Below are 14,800 nucleotides of genomic sequence, written 5' to 3'. Positions count from 1 at the left end.
AGTCTCTTGTCTGATAGGAGATACAAATGTTGTAAAACGAGGTATGTGGGTGACAGGTGAGCCACTCTGACCAGAATCTCTGTTTTGCACAGCAGACTGGTCATAGGGAAACCGCTCTCGTCACAAAGCCCGCAGCATCTACGGCTGCCACAGACAGCACTCACTGTGCCATCACCAGGTGCTCGGCACGAGAGCCATCTTTATTGTTCTGCACACATAGTTCCTCCAAGAGGAGAACAACTTTGAAATAAAATGCAAAGCAGACGTAGGAATTGGCAATGACACTGGGACAGTCTATGACACAGAGAGGACACGGCTGAAGCAGAGACGCAAGGGTGAGGGTGGGCACTTGGATGTGATTTTGCATCAAGGATGTGAGGGCTGGTGGCTTCTATGGTGGCGACATCAGTTCTGCTTCCCACCTGGTGAGTGTGGCTCCTTGGACTTACAAGGTTGTGGCCCAGAGTCACCCTCCAATTCCTGCAAAAACCTCAAGACACAAAGGATAGCCATTTTTAAAAATACAAGTACTTCTGGCACCAGCTGAGGAAGGATCTACAAAAGGGTGGGACTGGATGTCCAGAAAAATCCAAGTTCTGGGGACAGAAGGCTGGCGTGGTCTGCTCCATAGCTCATTGGACAAAAGGTCGCTTGGGACAGTCCTGCTGGAAGCATCGTGCCTCCACCATGCGGAATCCAGCACAAGTCAGGGCTGGATGGGACCTTTCATCACTGACACAATCCCTGATGTTCCACAGACCCATGAGCTCAAGGAGATGAAGCCCCTTCCCCAGGGCACCCAGCTGGGCAGCCACAGACCCAGAGCTGTGCAGATCTAGATGCTGTGCTGTTTGCACTACACCTCACACCCTCTCTGTTCCTCCTCATCCCTAACTTTCCAGAAAAATGAGCAAACAAATGAGGTGAGTTCCATGGGCTTTACTTTTTTTATCTAAGAAATGACTTCTTCGGTAAGATGCTTCAGTCTCCCATGGCCAAGGCCAGAATACCCATATTAGGGCAAGAGATTGGCTCCATCCTGGGCGTGAAGGCAGCTCAGGGACTGTTGGTCAGCAGGGAATTTGGCAAGAGCCAGCAGCTCCCTCCCCTTTGTCTCATTTGCATGCAGAACAGAGGCAGGCAGGGTGGGTGCTGGACACCTAGAAGGGGACTGCACGCTGGCATGATGGTCTGAAACTGATACCTTACACTTCACAAAAATAACAGTTCTAGATCGAGGTCTCCCACATGGATGCTTGAAGTCCAAGCACGTGGGCCATCTTCCACTGCTTTCCCAGAGCATTAGTAGGGAACTGGATCAGAAGTGGATCTGCTGGGACACAAACCAGAGCTCACATGGATGCAGATGTTGCCGGCAGTGCATTAACTGATGAGCCACAGCACCAGACACTAAGAGGAGCATTGACGCCAGGATTATGGAGGTTGAGAACTCCCAGGGTAAGACTCTGCAAGCGGGAGACCCTGGGATCACCATGGCATGGCTCAGTCCCAGCAGGGAGGCCTCACAGCCAAGGAAACCAATGGCACAGCTCCAAGTCTGAGACTGAAACATTGAAACCCCGGGGGCCCCTGCTGTGGCTCTGAATTCAAATGGCAGAAAACCCGGGTCTTGAGGCCCAAGAACACGAGAGAGTGTCCCTGCTCCAGGAGAGAAAGCACATCGCCTGTCCCAGCTGGGTGAACCCCTCCTGCCCACGTTGGCAGTCAGTCTTCTACCTCTTAGTCCCCTGACTCCCAAGCCAATTTCGTTTGGAAATGTCCTCCCAGACAATGCAGAGAGAAGGCGTTGCCAGTTCTTAGGAATTCCTTAATCTAGTCAAGTTGACACATCACAGCTGGCTGAAACCTAGTTTGCTAAAGTTAACGGGAGCAGGGGAGGCGTGGGGGCCAATCCTGGGACCCAGAGTTTCTCCAGGACCAGGAAGGCCCAGAGGAGGGGCCCTGAGGGTGGTGCCAGGATGGGGAGGAGCCAGTGTCTATGGCTGGTGTTGCTCTGTGGTTTCCAGAACGCAGGCTTCCACCACCTTTTGTCATTGCCTCACTCTTTTTGAAAAAAGGACTTTCCTCAAAGAAAATTACTACATTACAATTGCAGAAAGCTTTGAAAATACAGGAAATATGAAGAAGAAGCTGCATGCACTCATAATGTTCACATTCATAATTTCCACTGAGGCATCCACAATCTACTTTTTTGTCTATATTTCCAGCTAATAAATGTTCATACCTCACATATAATTTAAAAATAAATTTTATATTACATGTTTGTTTAGAGAAGAATATGGCACAGCTCACTATGCTAATCCTCCAACTGCGGCTCCAATACTCCGGGTTCTATTTCCTGTTGGGGCACCGTATTTTGTCCCGGTTGCTCCTCTTCCACTCCAGCTGTCTGCTGTGGCCCTGGAGGGCAGTGGAGGATGGCCAAATGTTTGGGCCCTGCACCCTCATGGGAGACCAACAGGAAGCACCTGGCTCCTGGCTTCAGATCGGCGCAGTGCGCCAGCCGTGGTGGCCACCTGAGGGGTGAACCAACCGAAGGAAGACCTTTTCTCTGTCTCTGTCTCTCTCTCTCTCTCTCTCTCTCTCTCACTGTCTAACTCTGCTTCTACAAAATAAAAAAAGAAAAGGTTATTTATTTAAAATCCATCAAGAACATCCATTACGGGCAGTCATGGTAGCTCAGTGAACTAAAACATTGCTTGTGGTGCTAGCATCATGTATCAGTTTGCCGGTTCCTGTCCCAGCTTCTCTGTTTTTGATCTAGCTTCCTGCCACTGTGCCAGGGAGAGCAGTGGATGATTTCCCAAGTGCTTTGGCCCCTGCCACTTACATGGGAGATCCAGATGGAGTTCCAGGCTCCTGGCTTTAGGCTGACCAAGCCCTGGTTATTGTGGTTATTGTGGCCATTTGGGAAGTGAACCAGCAGCTAGAAGTCTAGAAGTTTCTCTCTCTTTCTCTCTTCTCTCTCTCTCCCTTGCTCTCTCTCTTTTTCTCTCATCTATCTCTGTGACTATGTCTATCTCATCTGTCTTTCTCTGAATCTCTGCCTTTCAAATAAATAAACCTTTAAAAACATTCATTATTCCATGGAATGGGTACATTAATTTTTACCAGTCCTACCTTCGTGGATATTTCGACTGATTGCTCAGAGTCTGCTTATAGTCTGATGCTACAAATAACATTACTCTCACTTTGTGTACATAAATCCTTAACCACATCTCTAGTAATTTTCTTAACATTGCTTATTGGTTTTCAGAAGAGAAGTTATTTGATTAGAACCTAGGCAAGTTGATGCACAGTGCAGAATTTCTATCCAGAGATTATGAGTATAATCCCTTAATTCAATTTCGCACCTGGAATACTTAGATTAAAAAATAAAAATAAAGCACACTGCTTTACATGTAAATTTGCAGATATTTGATTACTAGTTCAATCCTTGTCTCTGCTTCTCTTGCTCCAGATTGGTATGACGAAATTTGTGCCCTGTGTTCCATTTAAGGGTTGTTTTAGGATTGCAGGGATTTTATAATTTTAATCATTTCAGGCAAAAAAATTTTACAAATAAATAGTTTGGGCAGCATACTGCTAAAATAAGTTCTCACATTTGAAAAGGATCCTTTCTCTCTGGTTAGGGTCCAAGTTCACTGATGAAACCATTAGTGGTAGAGGCAAGGTTAAGCCCTCCTTTCAGCAACTTCTCTGATCTTACCCTGCTGTGTACCAAGGTGTTGTAGACCTGGGAAAGCTCACTTGTTCCATACAGCAGCTCTTGCGAACGTAGAGCAGAGTGGTGGAGGTGAGGAGTTGACTATAAAATTATTCCACACCTTCATGTTGATTTTAAACCTGTTGATGTTGTCACATCCATTAGTGCAGGAATACTTACTGATAGGAAGACATGGTTATAGTATGGAATAAAATAACATATACACCATCAACCCCTTGTACATACAGAACAGAAATATGTACTAAAACATCCAGGTGGTGTTCTCGGAGTGGTGGAATTATGAATGAGTCTCTGTTCTTTTCGGCTATCACAGTTCTGAGTTCATCACTGTCCCAGGGGGAACATAAATTCCCCACCAGCCTGACTGAGGCTGATCCTTCTCTCCTAGAGGCTCTCCCCTGAGGAATGAGTTGCTGGAGGACAGGGGTGGGGAACGACCACCCGGTGGGTCTATAATCTGAGGAAATCATTACGTCTGGCTCTGCCAAGCAACCACAGGAAGAACTAGAATTTCGATAAATCTCTAGCAGGCTAGCTTGTAAGTTGATAATTGTGTTGTCCCACAAATGATGTTAAAACTATCCAAATGGCACTGGGCAGACAAAAGGTTCCCCATCCTTGCTGAGGAAGAAACACTAGGGTATGACGTGGCAGCCCTGGGGGTGAGGCGGGCAGGTGGGCACAGAAGACTGAGCAAGGTAGGCTGGCTGCATGCGCACTGATGAGTGCTCAGCCAGTGATTCTCCAAGTGCAGACCTATTCATGAGGATCTTGCTAAATACAGGTGTTAGCTCACTAGGTGTGGAATAAGGGCTAAGAGTACATTTTTTTTTTGACAGCCAGAGTTAGACATGAGAGAGAGACAGAAAGAGAGAGAAAGGTCTTCCTTTTTCCGTAGGTTCACACCCCAAGTGGCCGCTATGGCCGGTGCGTTGCGGACGGTGCACCGCGCCGATCTGAAGCCAGGAGCCAGGTGCTTCCTCCCAGTCTCCCATGCGAGTGCAGGGCCCAAGGACCTGGGCCATCCTCCACTGCACTCCCGGGCCTCAGCAGAGAGCTGTACTGGAAGAAGAGTGACCAGGACACAATCCGGCGCCCAAACCGGGACAAGAATCCGGGGTGCCGGCGCCACAGGCAGAGGATTAGCCTAGTGAGCCACAGTGCTGGCCATAAGAGTGTATGTCTAACAAGCTCCCAAGTAGTGTGGATGCTGCTGGCTCATGGACTACATGTTCAATAGCAAAGACTTGTCTTTGATGTCCCCAGACAGAGGGTGCTTCAGAAGAGGAGACCCAACTCAGCCAAATGGTGATGAAATTCTGGGCCAACTTTGCTGGGAATGGGTGAGGCTGGTGACCAGGATGGAGCAGGGTGGGAGGGTCGGAAGCTCATACCTATTGAGAGTGGTAACGTCTAAGGTTTGGGTGATCAGATTCCTGACTCTGTTACAAGGGAATAACTCCAAAACGTTAGTTATTCAATGAGACGGTGAGCTCCTCATATCTTGCAGATGTGAGAGTGAGGGGGCCTCTAAGTGCCTCAGAGGGGTTTTGGTACTGTGGAGCAGCTTAGAGGAATTTCTATTTTTTTCTGTTCCCAGGAACCCCAATAGGGAGGGGCTGCCCCATTGGCCAAAATATGATCAGAAGGAAGGGTATCTGAAGACTGGTGCCATCACACAAGCAGCCCAGAGCTGAAAGACAAGGAGTGGCTTTCTGGACAGAACTACTGGCCAAGCGGGTGTTGGAGAAATCACCCTAGACAGAACACGTGGAGTGGGAAGTGTGAGACCCAGCCAGCCTCAGGAATATGAAGGAAGCAGGAGTGGGGTATTCCACAGGCATTTGCAGGTCAAAGAGGCATCTGATTGTGGAGGCTGGAGATTGTTCTGGTGGAAAGAGGCAGAGGCCAGGGGAAGAAATATACTTGTGACGGCAGTGGGGTGAATAGATATTCACGGGGGACCACATCATTGTCTTTGTCTAGGACTGGAGGTTGGTCCATCATCCAAGAGAGTGAGGGGTGAAGAGAGAGCCACCATCAATAGGTAAGTGACTATGCTGGTGTTGATGTGTTCACTGGACTAGCAGCGTGCAGGAGGCAGGGCCCTTGGAGGTATTAGGTAGGTGCTGGACACAAACCAGTCTCTGGGCCACCGAGGATTTACGCAATAGGCACTGGGCACTCCTCTCCTGTCTTCCAGAGTGAGACGTGTGAATCATCAGTGTGGAGTGCTTCTGTAACGGAACAGGGCTGGTGACTGCCAAAGTGTTCCGATGCTGCTGATGCCCACGTCCCCTAATGTAGTGCCTATGGGTTCAAGTCCTGTCTTCCAACCCTGCTTCCTGGGGATGGGCACCCTGAGTGGTTATGGTTCTCATACGTGGGTCCCTGCCACCCTTGCCAGGAACACGGTGGGCGTTGAGGGCTTATATGCCACGCCCAGCTCTGTGGGCACTCGGGGACTGACCCAGCGGATGAAGATCTCTCTCCATCTGTCCTCTCCTATCTCTCACTGTCTCTGCCTTTCAAATGAAAGAACCAAAACATCATGAAGGCAGAGGGAGACACCAGCATGTTTGCTGTCCATTGTATTCTTCTGTGAACAAATGTTTGCTAAAGTCCTTAAGCCAAACGAAAATTTTGCCTGCAATTATGTACTTGAAAAACAGAGGCAGACAGACAGTCACACATACACACAAACACACACACACACGCAGAGTGGGTGGGGAGGGAGATCTTCCCATGGTCACCATTTTCCCAGGTATTTTGTTTTGGACACGGGTGTTTTTCTTGTCTACTGTTTTCTTTGCCCCGAGACAGGAGCTCGGCTGCTTAGGAAGCTGCACAAGTGAAATGGCCCCAAGGTTCAGCATGGAAGACCTGGGTCCTCAGGAGGGTGCTGCTGTATGTTTGTTTTCTGATAGCTCTCACTGCCACACTGGAAGGAGTAGGACGTGCCTCAACAAACTTAACTGTGTCCCTGAGTGTGGCAGGGAGAGGGGGGGCCAGCGTTGTGGTGTAGTGTGTAAGGTCACCACCTGCAATGCTGGCATCTCATATGGGTATCTGTGTCTGGCTGCTCCACTTCTGATCCAGCTCCCTGCGATGGCCTGGAAAGCAGTGGAAGAGGCCCAAGTGCTTGCACTCCTGCCACCCACACGGGAGACCTGGATGGAACTCCTGGCTCCTGGCTTTGGCCTGGTCAGTCCTGTGTGTTGTGGCCATTTGGGGAGTAAACCAGGGGAAGGAAAGTCTGTCTGTCTGTCTCTCCCTCTCTCTGTCTCTGCCTCTTCCTCTCTCTATGTAACTCTGAATTTAAAAAAAAAAAAAAAAAAAAGAAAGAAAAAATAGATAGTGAGAGAAGCCAGGCCGTCTGTCACAACTGACAATCAAACCTTTGCAGTCTGGCTTTGGGGAAAGAGTGCCATCGATGGATCCCGAGTAAAGATTCTCTCACAGCCTGTAAAAGGCAGCCCAGCCCCAGGCTCTTGTCCCACAGTTGATGTGGACGGGAAGTTTTTGTTTTTGTTTATGTTTTTAAAGATATATATATTTGTTTGAAATGCAGAGTTACAGAGAGGCAGAGAGAGAAAGAGAAAGAAAGAGTGAAGTTTTCCATCTGCTGGTTCACTCTCCAGATGGCCCCAATGCCTGGAATTGTGCAGACCGGAAGCCAGGAGCCAGACCTTCTTCCTGGTCTCCCACAAGTTGCAGGGGCCTAAGGACTTGGGCCGTCTTGTATTGCTTTCCCAGGACAGAGCAGAGAGCTAGATGGGAAGTGGAGCAGCCGGACTGGAACTATTGCCCATATGGGATGCAGGCAGTGCAGCGGTGGCTCCAGCCCCAGTGAGAGGTTCTGAACGTCCATCCAACCCTCCCATCAGAGCAGCTACTTCCAGGTGATGAATGAGAAGTGGAACCATTGAACCCCATGGACATGAGACTCCTGCTTCACCTCTTTGGTTATGACAGAGATTCCTTGGTTAAGGAATTGTTCTCTGGGGTCTATGACCACCACTGGGTCTTCTGAAAGCATCACAGGAAGGAAGATACACCTCTGTACCTGTACCTGTACCTGTCGCTGTGACTGTGTCTGATCCACATGTGTGTGTGTGTGTGTCTCTATCTAAGCTGAATCTCTCTATATATACACCTTTGTCTACCTGTGTATCTGTATCCATTTCTGTATCTAAATTTCTATCTCTCTGTATATCTGTGTTTGTACACACACGTATGTCTGTATTCCCGTCCAGATCCACAGTTGTGTATCCATGTGCACACCCGTATCCACACCTGTCTGTAGATCTACCCAGAATCTATTCCCGTGGGGACAAATCGCTGCTGCTTCCATGATGCACACCAGCTTTCCAGCAAGTGGCCAGGGAGGGGCCCTGGAGGCAGAGCATCCACCAGCAGGCCCAGGGCCTGATCCCCCAGCCAGGACAGAAGAACCCTGTGTCAGGGACCCGGGATTGGGCATGAAGGGGTACAGGCAGGGGCTGGCTGCAAGAAGCCTCCATTCCAGGGGAGGAGTGGCCCTGCGCTGGGCCTCACACAGGAGTCACAGCAGGGGCAGGGGATCATCTGGGGATCGGGTCTGCTGACCACATGGACAGTGAGGGCCAGGGGGAGAAGGAGTCAGGGCACGGGGACCAGCAGGGCTTCAGGTGCCTGCTACTGCCAACAAGTCCTCCTGAGCATCCAACAAGACCAGGAGCCGCCTGCTCCCTCCTCACTGCAGTGCTGCTGCTCAGGATCCCAGGGCTCACACAGGGCTGGGAGAGCAGCTGCTCCTGGAGCAGGCTCCCCACGCCCTCTGCCCACCCTGGATGCAGCCGTCTGGCTCCTCCATTCCCCATGCAGGGAGCCGATGAAATAGGTGCAGTCCAGGGTGTGCTATGAGGGACCAGTGATGAAAGGGCCATGGGCATTGGGAACTGGACTGACCCTTGCCCTCAATCATGGCCTACCCTACATGGTAATATTGGCCAGACTAGACAAGAAAGCTCGCTACCCACAGAGGGCCATGTTGGCCTCTGCTTTCATCTCCAGAGAGCACCAAGTGAGCACTTGTGGCCCTGAGCCCTTTGTAGGACACCCAATGACATGAGCCCAAGTCCAGGTTGGAGTTACACACATGTAGTCCAGCCTTTGCCACACCTGGATCCTGGAAGGTCCTGGTCCTTCCAGACACATGCTTAGCAGTGAACCTGAACCACGAGGGTGGCGCTGTGGCCTTCAGATGAGCTGGGTTCAGCTCCCTTTTGTGAGGCAGAGAGTTGAAGAAGGAGCTGGTGAAGTTGGAAGGTCAAGGGCCAGTGGGCAGCTGGAGGCCAGGCAGGGAACCCACCCAGGGGATGGTCCCCCGGCTCATTCCTAGAGCACGAACGTGTGCCCTTACCCTGTTCCCCTGTCTCAAGAGCATGCTCTGCCCCAGATGAGGCTGCCGAAGAATGGAGGCTGACCCCAACAGGAGAGTGCCCACCTGACTGGGCAGCAGGTGTCTGCACTTAGCCCCCAGGGTCGAAGTCCAGGGCCACCCTGAGGGGACACCGATGCTCCTTGACTTTCTCAGGTGACTGACCTACTGGTCCTAGGTCTGTGTTCTCTGGAGGCCTCTCTGGCCAGTCCCAGTTTCAGGAGGTCTGGAGGACTGGATTCATGGAGGAGGGGGAAGAAAGGCAGGGAGGAGTTGGACCCACGGAGGGGAAGGGACGCTGGACCTCGCCAGCCCAGGATGGGGGCCTGAGGTGACCTCACACCTCACACAATGCTGTGCACAATGTCAAAGGCCATGGGACATGGGGACCCTCAGGAATCAATGGATGGCCGGGAACCAGGCCTCTGGCTGAGATTGGGGCCTGCAGTATCTGTTGTCTTGCACGAAGTCCATTGGGAACCTCTGCAGACAGGCCTTGAGGGACACAAGAATGGACCAAACCCTTCAGAAACAAACTCTTTATTCTATTTCCATCAGCAAGGGGCAGGGAGAACCCTGGGTCACTCCTATGAGTTTGAGGGCAACCAGCACCTCTGCTTTTGCCATCTCCACAATGTGTTGGCCACACAGTCTTGCTGCCTCCACAGGCCACCAAATTGGTGATTCAGTGCATGCCCAGACACCAGGGAGTAAGAGAATGTCCTAAGAGGAGGGATGGGTGCCAGATGCAAGCCCGGCTCAGTGGACAGCAACCATGGACTGGATGGACTCCTCCTGACCTCAGCTACTGGGTAGGGGGCACAAAGCATACATGGGACCCTGACTTTGGGACCCAGGTGCAGGTGAGGCCAGGGGAGGCTGCTAAGGATCAGGGACCCAAGCAGTGAAGGACCCTTGTCAATAAGAAGGACACGGTGTAGGCAGGGTCCATTGACTTGCAGGGTGGTGATGTGGTCCCATATTTCCCTGCATGGCCTCAGCGTGACAGCCTCACCATGGAGGAGGCCACCAGGCTCTGCCAGCACTCGGGGTCATGAACCCACCATGGGCCTGGCCCTAGGGATGCTCCGCCCACCACTGCCTGAGTGCATGGTCTGCAGGGGCCACAGGGCAGGGGTCCTCGGGCCTGTCCCAAGTTCTGGGGGACACAGATGCGGCTGGTGTAACAGGGGCCAGGGCAGAAGGGGCGGGGCTCACAGTCCTACTTGGTTTTGTTCTCTGGGGTTCCAGGGTCTCCAGCTGGCAAGGACTCCCTAGGCTTAGGAAAGCCAGCTCCTTGTGCCATGCGGAGGTCATCCCCTGAGATGTGGGCTGAGCACAGAGGCTCTGATGCCCCGAGGGACAGGTCTGGCTCCCAGGGCTCCAGGGAGCCCTCCTCGTCACCCCACTCCTCATCGCTCGAGAAGGGCCCCCAGCAGGAGGCTTCTGCATCAAAGCTCCCTGGAGTGGAGACAGTGTCTCGGGTCTCCCGCAGGCACTTGGTCCAGAGGGGAACCAGAGTGGCCTTGCAGGGGTCTAAGAGTGCCTGCAGGATGTTGCTATCCGGAGGCCAGCAGTCTGCGGCCAGCATGTAGACCACCAGGTCAGGGAGGGAGCCCCAGCCCGACAGCCCTTGCAGGTCCCCTGCTTGATCCGCAGGGCGAGAGAACTCGGAGGAGCCCAGGGAGAGGCTGGAGGCCCAGGCGTCGGGGGAATCCTCTTCATGTTCCCAGTCTTCCAGCATGGAAACTTCTAGCACCTTCGTCGGGGGAGGGCAGGGAGGCTCCGTGGACCCACAGGGCTGGCCCTGTCCTCGGATTCCCAGGGAGGCCGTGGTGGGCTTGCTGGGCTCTAAGAGCGCCTGGAGGATGTGGCGCTGTGGGGGCCAGCGGTCTGCAGCCAGCATGTACTCCACCAGGTCAGGCAGGGACGCCGGTGCTGACAGGCTCTGCTGCTTCCCAGGGTTGTGGGCGGTGGGAGTGACAGAGGCGGCACCCAGACACTCCAGGGACCCTAGCAGGAGGCCTGGGACTCCAGGCTCTGGGGAGGCCTCCTGTGTCTTCCATGTCTCTGGCTCCCACGTGGCCTCAGGGATGGAGCAGTTGACTCCTCCCACAGCCTGGCTGCAGGGTGCTGAGCCCCGGAGCTCCTGTGGCAGGGTGGAACCTGCAGGGCGATGCACTGCGGCCTCATCACCCAGCACCTCGGGCCTCCCTGGTGTGGGGAGCGGCCCTGGTTCCACGGCCTCCAGCGTCCGGCCAAGGGGACCACTGGGAAGCTCCTCTGGCAGTGCTGAAAGGCAAGGAGAGGTGGTCGGCTTCTCGCAGAGGCCAGTGATGCCCGGGCTGGGCTGGAGCTGGGGCCCTGGGGCCCTCAAGGGACTGCCAGGCCCCCTGGCCTGGTCTGAGGACCCCTGGCTGCTGCTGCCCAGGGAAAGGTGTGGGCACCTGGGTGGGGGAGATGCGAGGGGGCCCAGGATGCTGGGATGGACCCCACGGCAGGGCTGGCTCTGGGCTCCCTGTCTGACACGGTCGTCCCAGAGACATGGTCTCAACAAACTCCCAGGAGGTCATTCTGTCACCTGACCCACCTGTCACCTAAGAGCCCTGACACACACCACGGGGGCTGCTGTGGCAATGACAGGGACACGCATGCCAGGGATTCGGGCACCCAGATTTGGGCACCCACCTGGGTCTCCATCGGCCAGGATGTGTGAAAGCCGCTTGGAGCAGATGACATGGAGGAGGAAAGCCCAGGGCAGGTCTTAGGAACACGGCGCGCCCACTCCTGACACCCCAGGGGCGATGGGGAGCATGCACGGGGGCCCACCTGGAGGAGGCAGCAGGCAGCGGAGCTTGCGGAGCTTCGACTGGGAGGCCTGGAGCTGCCTCCCCACGACATGCTCGTCCAGGGCCCAGGCCTGGCTCAGCTGGTCCTGGAGGAACGCACTGAGGGTGTCCTGGGACAGCTGCAGGAGGCGGCCTACATGGGGTGGGGACAGTGGGGTGTCTGTCTGGCTCGGAGGCGCCCAGGGCAGGAACAGCACCCACGGACTCTCCACTCCCTGTCCACACACCCAGGTATCCGCTGGATCTGCAAAGTCCCCCACTGTGGTAAGGCTGAGACTCACATGTGAGGTACCCTGTCCACCCAGCCAAGGGACAGGGCCTTGCGAGGGGGTTCCTGGGGTACACTAACACCAGGTTCAAGCACGGGGCCCAGGCAGCCACTCCTGCTCTCTCTGACCATGCTCCAGGGGCTGAGCAGGATCCCCCACCCCCAGCCCAGCACCCCACCCTCCATGGCCCCAGAGGACTCACGCTTGTGGATCTTGAGAGCCACATAGGACATGGCCGTCAGCACGGGCTCGCCCTCCAGAATGTAAATGTCCCAGAACCTGAGGGTCACTGGGAAGGGACTCTGTGGGGGCAGCAGGGGTGTGAGGATGCGGCCGTGCAGGCTGAGCAGGGAGCAGAGGGCAGCACAGGTACCCCTGCCCAGGGTGAGACCCCGGTGAGGCTGCCCCAGTTGAGGTCCTGCCACTGCTCAAGGGGTGGACTTGTCCCAGTGGGGATGTGGGGCACCTTCCAGGGGGCTGCACGTCCCTCAGGGATGCAGTGGACTGGGGAGAAGGGGTGAGGAGGACTGGCAGCATGACCACTGGCCTCCACCCGGCCCTGTGGGCACTGCTTCCCGGGTGCAGGTGTCCCTGGGCATCTTACCCCATCAGTGAAGCAGCCTTTGAACCACCTGGGAATATAGGTCCTGGTGGCCACACCCTGGCTGTCCTACAGGAAGGGAGAGAGGGGCTCAGGGCCTGTCCGAGTCCTGCCCAGAGACGATACTCCAATGGAGGGGCGGCTCTTCAACCAGCACAGTGCTGGGTGTGTGGGCACAGGCGACACCTGCTGGCCCCTGGTGACTGTGCCCCGGGATGCTGGGTGTCAGCAGGAAAAGGACAATGAGTCCTCCCTGCAGAGCCCGCTGCAGACCTCTCCCACCAAGACGGCCCCTGGTCAGGCCTTGGCTCCACCCCGTGCCAGGGACAGCTCAGACCCTGCTCCAGAGCCCCCCCTTGGAGGTGCCAGGGGCCACACCACTCACCAGGTGGCTCTTGAGTGTGGGGAGCGCCAGCTTCAGGATGGTCTCGTGATGCTGCTGCAGACGCGCCAGCTTGGGCTGCCCGGCTTTATAGAACCCTGAGAGGCCCAGACCCCCCTCGGGGAATCAGAGCCTGCAGGCAGCACTGGGGCTGTCAGGGGGCGGCATAGAGGGTACAGGCTGGGTGGGGGCATGTGAAGGCTCTGGCGTGGGCAGTGGAATCCCCCCTGTGGGGTGACAGGATGAAGGTGGAAGAAGGTTACAGGTGGGTGGCCCTGGGGTCCAGTCTGGACTGAACAGAAGTGCAAAAAGAATAATGGATGAGCAGCTGGTAGGGGCCTGGTTGAATCTTTGGTACAAGGATTAGGTCGAGGGAACCCCGTAAGGGAGTCCACTGTGGGCATCCTCCAGCTGTGTTGAGTGAGGGCTCGTGGGGGCCATGGTGCAAAGCAGCAGGACCAGCAGGCACCTGGACAAGGACACACCCCAAGGCCTGGGGTGCGGGATGCAGAGGCAGCCATGGAGAGGCTGTGGGGCCCCGGCTAATGGGGAGACCCAGGGTCTCAGGCTGTGTGGGGGCCCCCAGCCCCACATTCAGACTCTCCAAAGGGAGATTGTTATGGATACCCAGATGTGGGGGCAGCTGGTGAGCCGGCCGTGGTGGCGGCTCGCAGCCTGGCTGCTGGGGGCTGGTCCAGCCAGCACCTACCCTGCATTGCATGCCTGTCGTTGGCCATGAGCTGCGCCAGGGCCCAGAAGGCATCTTCTTCATCTAAGAAGATGAGGAGCAGGGCGGCCACCTGGTTCAGGCCCGTGCTATAGCCCACCTCCTGCAAGAGCGCAAAGTCACCATGGAGCCTCACCGCCTGTCTGACCCGTGTCAGTTCTTGCTCCCGGGACTTGGCACCCCAGGGCAGCAGTCTCTGTGCCCCACCCCTTGCAGGCCCAGCTGACATCACACAGCCCCCTCACCCCCAGCCCCCTGATTGCACCTTGCAGATACTCACAGGGTCATAAACAGAGTAGGCCAAGAGCAGGTGAAAAAGGGCCTGCTGCCTGGGGACGAGAGGAGGGAGGGTTGGCGAGGATCCTGAGAAGCCGTGAGCTCAGCTCTGCGTCTCACCCCTTCTCTGCAGCCCAGCCAGCGCCGTGCACACCTCTCACCCTGGTCACACCCTAGGGCTCCTTCCTACCCAACCACCCCACACGCCCACAGCCAGCTCCAGGTCACCCTCAGCAATTGGCCTGCAGTGGAACTCAGGGGCTGGTCCTGGCCCCAGGCCACTCTGGCCTCCAGGGTCCTGGCTCCTGTCCCTGGGCTGTCTCTGCTGCTGTCCCTGTCCTCTGGAGCTTCCTGTGTTATGGCCCCACCTGCCCAGGTCTCCAACCAGCACCTGGCACCCAGCAGCTGCTCAAGGCCCGGTGCTGGCTCATCCTTCACGAGTCAGCCTCAGCACCTACTGTGGGCCCCAAAACTTCCAGGAACCCACACTTGTGCTAGCGCCACACATCTCACCTAGGACACTCCC

General features: G+C 55.2%; 1 protein-coding gene across 1 annotated transcript; it reads right to left on the bottom strand.

The window, feature by feature from the left end:
• Positions 1-10,392: 10,392 nt before the first annotated feature.
• Positions 10,393-12,883, bottom strand: LOC138846530 (uncharacterized). The gene is made up of 3 exons (XM_070062543.1): positions 12,491-12,883; positions 12,000-12,152; positions 10,393-11,462 (listed from the first exon to the last, which is right to left on the bottom strand). Exons 1-3 carry the CDS (start codon positions 12,519-12,521, stop codon positions 10,393-10,395), a joined length of 1,254 nt encoding a protein of 417 aa, XP_069918644.1. The 5' UTR covers positions 12,522-12,883.
• Between the last annotated feature and the right edge of the window lie 1,917 nt (positions 12,884-14,800).

Source organism: Oryctolagus cuniculus, chromosome 18, assembly GCF_964237555.1.
Source record: "Oryctolagus cuniculus chromosome 18, mOryCun1.1, whole genome shotgun sequence".
NCBI lineage: Eukaryota > Metazoa > Chordata > Mammalia > Lagomorpha > Leporidae > Oryctolagus > Oryctolagus cuniculus.
The sequence above is the reverse complement of the archived record's forward strand: the minus strand, read 5'-3'. Positions and strand labels throughout refer to the sequence as shown.